General features: G+C 37.4%; 1 protein-coding gene across 2 annotated transcripts in view; it reads left to right on the plus strand.

The window, feature by feature from the left end:
* TMEM135 (transmembrane protein 135) overlaps nucleotides 1-5132 on the plus strand; it is a 279124-nt gene extending 273992 nt beyond the window's left edge. For both annotated transcript variants that reach the window (XM_088832490.1, XM_055416171.2), the window contains 3 exons: nucleotides 258-356; nucleotides 1152-1219; nucleotides 2998-5132. In XM_088832490.1, coding sequence (XP_088688616.1) covers nucleotides 258-356; nucleotides 1152-1219; nucleotides 2998-3130 — 300 coding nt within the window. In that variant the 3' untranslated portion in view covers nucleotides 3131-5132. The remainder of the gene's footprint in view (nucleotides 1-257; nucleotides 357-1151; nucleotides 1220-2997) is intronic.
* The last annotated feature ends 2061 nt before the right edge of the window (nucleotides 5133-7193 follow it).

Consider the following 7193-nt stretch of genomic DNA (forward strand, 5'->3'; position numbering starts at 1 on the left):
ATTAGGTGCTGTTGAATTTCACAGAAAAGTATTATTACTGGCATCTGGGGCCTGGGGTGAGGGGCTGAGGGAAAAGAAACGGCTGACACTTAACACTGTCAGGGAAGACGTACCTGTAATTTGAGCTCTGGAAGAAGTGTTAGGATTTTGAAAGGTAGGAAAAATAGTTGTAGATAAGGAACGTATTGCTCCACTTTGTTGTTAATGCTATTTAAAGTTGTTTTCCTTATAAATCTCCCGTTATGCTTGTTTTTCAGACAATGTATTTCAAAGGCATTGAAGCAGGAAAGGTGCCCTATTTTCCCCATGCAGACACTATCATCTATTCCATCTCTACAGCAATTTGCTTCCAGGCAGTAAGTATAGCTTTTTGAAATGAGAAATAGAATTATTTCTGTCTCTAATGTGTATTAAACCAATGAGGGGAAAAGAAAGACCTGGAAGCAGTTCCATTTTTTACATTGTATGCTTTTTAGTCTTATTAGCAAGAGAGCTTACAAGTATCAAATCATTAAACACGTTAACTTAGTGGGCCAGGTCATGTTTTACGAACACAACCATTTTTAGGTTTCAATGGAGTACAGTTTTTTAGGAAAATTATCACCCCAGTATCTTGGCTAGAATGCCCTCATTTAATTTTACTTCTGGAAAAACAGATCCCATGGACATAAATAAGAATAATTGCATTTTCTCAACATTACTCAAGCAGTGAGGACAGGGGTAGAGTCTAGTTTAATAAAAGCATTGTTCAGTCTCTTCAAGTTCTATAATCACCATTATAGACGTTAATGATCTTAGGACTTCTGCAGAGTTTTGGGGACAGCTTTTATTTGCACTTTGTCATGATAATCCTGCCAGGTTGGTAAACTCATTATAATTAGTGAAGTGCCAACTATCTAATGGATATCTAGTAAATGCTTCCTAATAATAATGACTATTAACTCAATCATTATTTCATGTACAATATTCTTATTTGAATGCATATTTACAAAGATTCTAGAAATTCAACTTACACTTTTTTTTCATTGTCGGTGTGTGTGTGTGTGTGTTTAACACAATGAGCAATAAAATTAGAGCTAAAAGTATTCTATTGCCTAAGATGGATAATATTTGCTGTTTATTAAAAAAAGTCTCAAATTGAATAATTTTAGGCTGTCATGGAAGTTCAGACCTTGCGACCATCTTACTGGAAATTCCTTTTAAGACTCACCAAGGGCAGGTAAGATATCCATGAGATATTTTAACTGAGCATAAAAAAAGCAGTTACCACAAAAAAGATTTTTAATATTTTTGTCTAATTGAGGGAGTATTCTTTGGTAAGGTAGCTCTCTAGGTGTAAAACAAATTTGAACTAAAATTTAATAAGAATAACATGGGATGTTTCTTTTTGTTTAAAAATACTAAACAGATTCATTAGAAATCCTATCTAAACAATAGACTGATTTCCATTTGGGAAAAATAGTGAAAAATAATCATATTCTTTTACCTGATTTTTGTAAGCATATTTTTCTTTGCCTTTACTGTCATTTTCTTTATTGGTGGTGGCATTTGCATTTCCTGTTTATCATCTCATTTTGTGAGAGACAGCTTGGCCTGATACACAGACTGTGAGTTTGGGAGTTGAACGAACCTGGGTTTGACTCCAGCTCTAGTGCCCTTCGTTGTGTCACTGGGTGGGAAAGCTGTTCACCCTCACGAGCCTCAAGTTTCTGTCTCTACAGTGATGCAATAATGCACACTTTGTGTGGTTGTGGGAAATTGATGTCTGTGGCAGCCTTTAGCACTTAGTAGGCACTCAGTAGGCACTCAGTAGGCACTCAGTAAATAGCAGCGGCCATTAACATCGCTGTCATTACCCGTAATAGTAGCAAACAGCTGTATAGTGCTGACTATGACCCAGAAGTGGTTTTAAGATACACACATTAACACATACAACACACACACATACATATGTGTTTAATCCTTAAAATAGCACTGTGAGATAGGTACTGGGTACTGTTAATATCTTGGCTTTACCTGTGAGGAAACCGAGATGCACACAGAGTTTAAGCACTTGCAGAATCACAAAGCTAGTAAAGGATGGAGCTCGGGTTGAGGCAGGCAGTCTGGCTGCAGAATTCTTCCTCTTAGCCATGACACTGTGTATTATTATTATTATTTGATCATTTGAAATCTACATTATTAATCTATATTGTTATCATTTGATCATTTATTTCTTTGTCATTTATGTTTCTTTGCACATCAGTGAGTTTAACCCATTGGTTATTTTGGAAGGGAACTTAGTGTTGGAAAGGAGCTAAAAGTCACATTTATTGGTTCTTGGAACAATGACACTGGCCAATGACTCAAAGCTAATTTCACCCTGGTATCTTCCCCAGAGAAGAAGAGCTTATAATCAGACACAGAGATTCAGAAGGTCCATCCTAATGCTAAGCAAGTGAAGTGTCTTTTAAAATTTTCTGATCTCTTAGGTTAGGTGATGGATAAAGTGAGGGCATGTTTTTACTCTGTTGTGTGTTGAAAACCTATAAGCTGTTTCCTCTTCAGTCATTAAATATTTGCACATTTGAATGTATTTTCTGTTGATTGTGAGACATTAAAATTTCAGTTATTGGAGGAATTACCCTTAATACCTTTGCTTGTCAGTAAATGTCAGCTCATTCATTATATATGTAGCATCTTATAATTGTATTCAGCCATTAATCAAAAAAATCACAAATTTTTCTGTTTGTCACAATCTAGTGGAAAGAGCTCTGGAAGGGTTTGAAATAATGATGGTAATCTCTGGGGTTTCAGGTTTGGGGACTATCATCTTTTCAAAGAAAACTTGAGACAGTGCATCTTGAGGAAGAATAGCAAAATGACTTTTGACTCTGCCATTGAGTCTCTTGCTGTGTCAGCTCTTCTGTCTTCCCATCCCATGAGAGATAAACGAAGTGAATCATCTTCTTGTACAACGTCGTTAAGTACTCATTCCCTGTGCCCTCTGTTTTATAGGTTTGCTGTCATGAACCGGAAAGTCCTTGATGTTTTTGGTACCGGTGCATCTAAAAACTTCCCGGACTTCATCCCTAGGTTGGATCCAAGATACACAGTTGTAATGCCAGAGTTGCCCATCGAGTTTTCTTGAAGATTACTGTAACTTATTAATGTGACTTAATGTTTCATTATTTTGTCCTGGAGAGTTAATTATGCTGAACACAAAGAAGAGGGCCCGAGCTTGAACTTCAGTATTATTTCAATGAGGGATGCTCTTTTTTGTTTGATTTTCTTACCAATCAGAGATTCAGAAGCTTTTTTAGGAAAGTGTTGCTTAATAATTAAGCTCCCTCTATAGCCAGAATCTTATTCTGGGTCACTGTAGTGGTTGAAATTATGATATATTATCGATTAAATTATGTCCACAAGCAATATTAAATAATCTATGTAGAAATGTAGTAACAAATAAGAGTATACTTAAAATGACTTTAAAAGATGTTTTAGTTCATTCCAATATAATTCTTGGTGGAAACTAAGAATATAGCTACATTTTAAGATACAAAAGGATCACGGGTACATGGATTTGATCTGTATTTTTTTTTTTAATTTTCAAATTAGTAGTGAAATGATATTGGTATGGAGTAATTGTTCACAGACAATGCTGCTTTATTTCGTATAGAGCAATTTAATTGGAGAGAGTGGCCATTCTTGCTTCAGGGATACAAAGACGGGTCGCATACTGTTTGGATAAAGACTGTGGCATCCATGGTTTCCTTCCACTGATACCTTCATATCTCCCCACGATCCACTTAGCTGGGCTCTTGGGCAGCCCAGTGAACCTTATGTATTAATGGCAGGTTAGAATCAGGTGGAAACTGACAAATCTGATACAGTTGAAATGTTTGTTTTAGTCTCTTACGGAAACGTTACACTTGAATATTTAAAAGCAAATGGAGTTATTTTTAAACCTCCTCCTATAGGTTCACTATGTTTTCATTTGTAAGAACTGGATTCATCACAGCTTAAGTTTGTATGCCATTGTCGATTTAGAAGGGATCAAATTCTATGGAACAAAAGTAGTTTGGGCAGGTTTGGCAGTTTGTTCCCTCAGCTGTTTCACTTGTTTGACAACTAAAAACATTCTAAAAATCCAGTGGTTGTGAAAAAATACATTTCATCACTAATTGGATGCAGATTCTCTAGCTTGTTTTAAAAAACTCATTATCATCATTTTTACTCCTGTTAGAGCAAAGAAGTGACAAAATGTGGTCACTGCTGATTGTGAGTTAGTTCAGGACAGTTTTGATTAAAATACCATCACTCTTTAGAGTTTTTCAGGGACAAGTTTTTCTTTTCTAAGTTAATACAAGGCTGAAGTGGTTGTGAAATCTACAATTAATGTAACATATAGGGATAATGGTATATTTTTTTAAGTATAATTTTATTGCTGAGAAGTCTTAGGCTGTTGTAAATTAATTACGTTCTATAAAATTATGTTCTAAATTCTATGCAGTAGAACTTGTGTTGCAAAAAGAATTATAAACCAAACTTTAAATGCTTAATCCTCCGTATTCAATTTCATCAAGCCTTGTATGCTTCAGTTTGCGTGTAATCCTAGCCTGGTTGTTATGGCAGATTGAAACCCAACAAAAAAGATAGGCTCTGGTACCATAGTATCAGAAAGAGCCATTTTAATTAGGCCAAAATTTTGCATTATGATTAACTTTTTAGGATGACTTGTCTGTTAGGCAGTACAGTTAAAGGATCCTTTTGGCTTCAGAATTCAAAATTGATTAGTAAATTCAGTTTTAAGTTTTTATTCCCTGGAATCAAAATGATGATTGCTACTGTGTTTACCTTTAAAAATGAAGTATTACAGCAGTGAAGAAAGCACTGCTATTTGCATCTTATTTTCTCTATTCAGAAATTACGTTTATAATATTTTTCCTGTCCAGTTAAACAGAAAACTTTTTAATCCATAAATTGTTTTCATTCACAGTGAGAAAAAAAAAAAAGCTATGAAACTGAAAGACAAATTCTACTGAAATATGATGAGATTGTTTAGTAAAATTTTACTGGTCAAAAGGTGCATTTCTATGATCTATCTTTTTTAACACAAGCTATAGTCGTTTTTTATTTTATATGAAATGAAATAGCCATCATGAAGCAGAGTATAATAATGAATGTATAGCTGAAACGAACAGTTAACTAGTTTGCGGTGGTGAATAGTGAAGTACAGTTTTATTTTATTGGGACAGACTGCAAAGTATACTTGTTCGAGCAAACACAAAGAAACTGTGTTTGTGTTCCTGAAGACAATCAAAATGAATGTCTTTCTACCTCTAACTAACCAAGTATTGATTGACACGTTGGCATCATAAATAAAGTCAAATAGATGTCTCCATTCCACAATATTTTTTTTAATCCAATTTATGTGCTGAAGAAGTCCTATCTATGGTAAGTTTCCTTCCACTAGACCTGAGTATATCATACACTTAATATGCCCTCTAAGTATTTGCTACATCTTTATGTAGACTGAAAAACAGAGCATTGGGGTACTTAATAGGATTATGAGTGTTTCCTGTATTAATTAGCTATTTCCTGAATTAATAAAATCTTAGCATTAGTACCAACCAAGCAAAAAGAAGAGACAAGTTCCAGGATAAAAAATTATCTCAAATCTGTCAGATTCTTACCCATTTTTCATCCAATAGTTTAGTCCATTTTATTACCCATCTCTGAAAGAAAACCATGATTCAATTGTCTTTTTTAAAAACAAAATTCTGTGATTTCTCCTATAGCCTTTTCAATGACCTATAAGCATTGTTATCTCTCAGTTGATGCCCAGTATGTTTTTTGCTCTCATTTGTTCTTTAGTGAGTATTCATTTAATAGAGTTTTATCTTCTTTACTCCTTGCTCTCAGACTTTATAACTTACTTTTTTCTGGAACGGACTTGTCTTTCATGAGGAAACCCAAATCAGTCACCTGTCACACAGTGTGCTCATGTTGAACTTGACTGAGTATTCATCTTCCTGTGGGTTTTGTCTAGCTAACAACTCACTAATGAAATCGTTTCTGCTTGCATTTTATCACACCCCTGAGTTTCTGAGCCTTCTGACAGCGCCTCGTTAAGGAGAATCAATTTCCTCTAACCTCAAGGAGTTTCATCCACTTTCTGTGACAAGTCCTTCTTGCAGTGGGGGTGATGCAGCCCCACGGCAGTGCAGAGAGGTGTGCCCGCGGGGAGCGTGGCCTCCGAATCAGCAGTCCCCAAGCCCTGGGAGCCCTTGAACTCTCCCTGCGGTTTACTGTTTATTGATCCGGCCATCTTCACTGTGTCACACAGGATCTGTCGCTGCAGTGTCCAGACTCTCGTGCGGAACGCAGGCTCCAGAGCAGGCCCAGTCATTGAGGCGTCAGCTTAGTCGCTCTGCGGCCCGTGGGGTCGGTCTCAGTTCCCTGACGAGGGATCGAACCTGCGCGTGCTGCACTGCAGAGCGGATTGGTGACCACCGGACCACCAGGGAAGCCCTGTCCCTGCGATTGGTTTTTATTTGCTTAAGTAGAAGGTAGTCTGGTAGAGTCACAAAATCATTCTTAACTTACATGGATGGTTTTTTGCTCCACAAAGAGGAAAGCACTGCTTTCTGAACTGTAACTTTGCTAAGGTACACGATACACTTGATCTCCCCTAGCACCTGGACTTGTTGCTGCTTATTTCTTCCACAGTCATTTTCAGGTAGACAGTTTAGGTAGCCGAAGATGCGTGACCAAGAAAAAGACGTAAGGAAAACAAAAAGAAATCAGTTTTTCTGTGGGCCTGGGCTGAGGCTGGCCTAACTGTGGATGCCCAGGAGACTGTTCTTACTGTTGCCACAGCCCTGTGCCTCCTCTTTATAGCCTGTTCCTGTTAGTGCTTTGGGGCTTCCCGGGTGGCTCAATGGTAAAGAATCCGCCTGCCAGTGCAAGAGACACAGGTTCTATCCTTGGGTCGGGAAGATCCCCTTGAGAAGGAAATGGCAACCCACTCCCGTGTTCTTGCCTGGAGAATCCCATGTACAGAGGAGCCTGATGGGTTGCGGTCCTGTGGGATCAGGAGTCAGACACGACTGAGTGACTAAACAACAGCAAGTTAGTGCTTTAGCTGATTCTGTGCTCCCTTCTCATGGAATTAGCCAGGAAAGGAGTGTGGGGGACTCGTGTGACTCTAA

The sequence above is a fragment of the Moschus berezovskii genome, chromosome 25, assembly GCF_049115385.1.
Source record: "Moschus berezovskii isolate FMDL1 chromosome 25, NW_MosBer_1.0, whole genome shotgun sequence".
NCBI lineage: Eukaryota > Metazoa > Chordata > Mammalia > Artiodactyla > Moschidae > Moschus > Moschus berezovskii.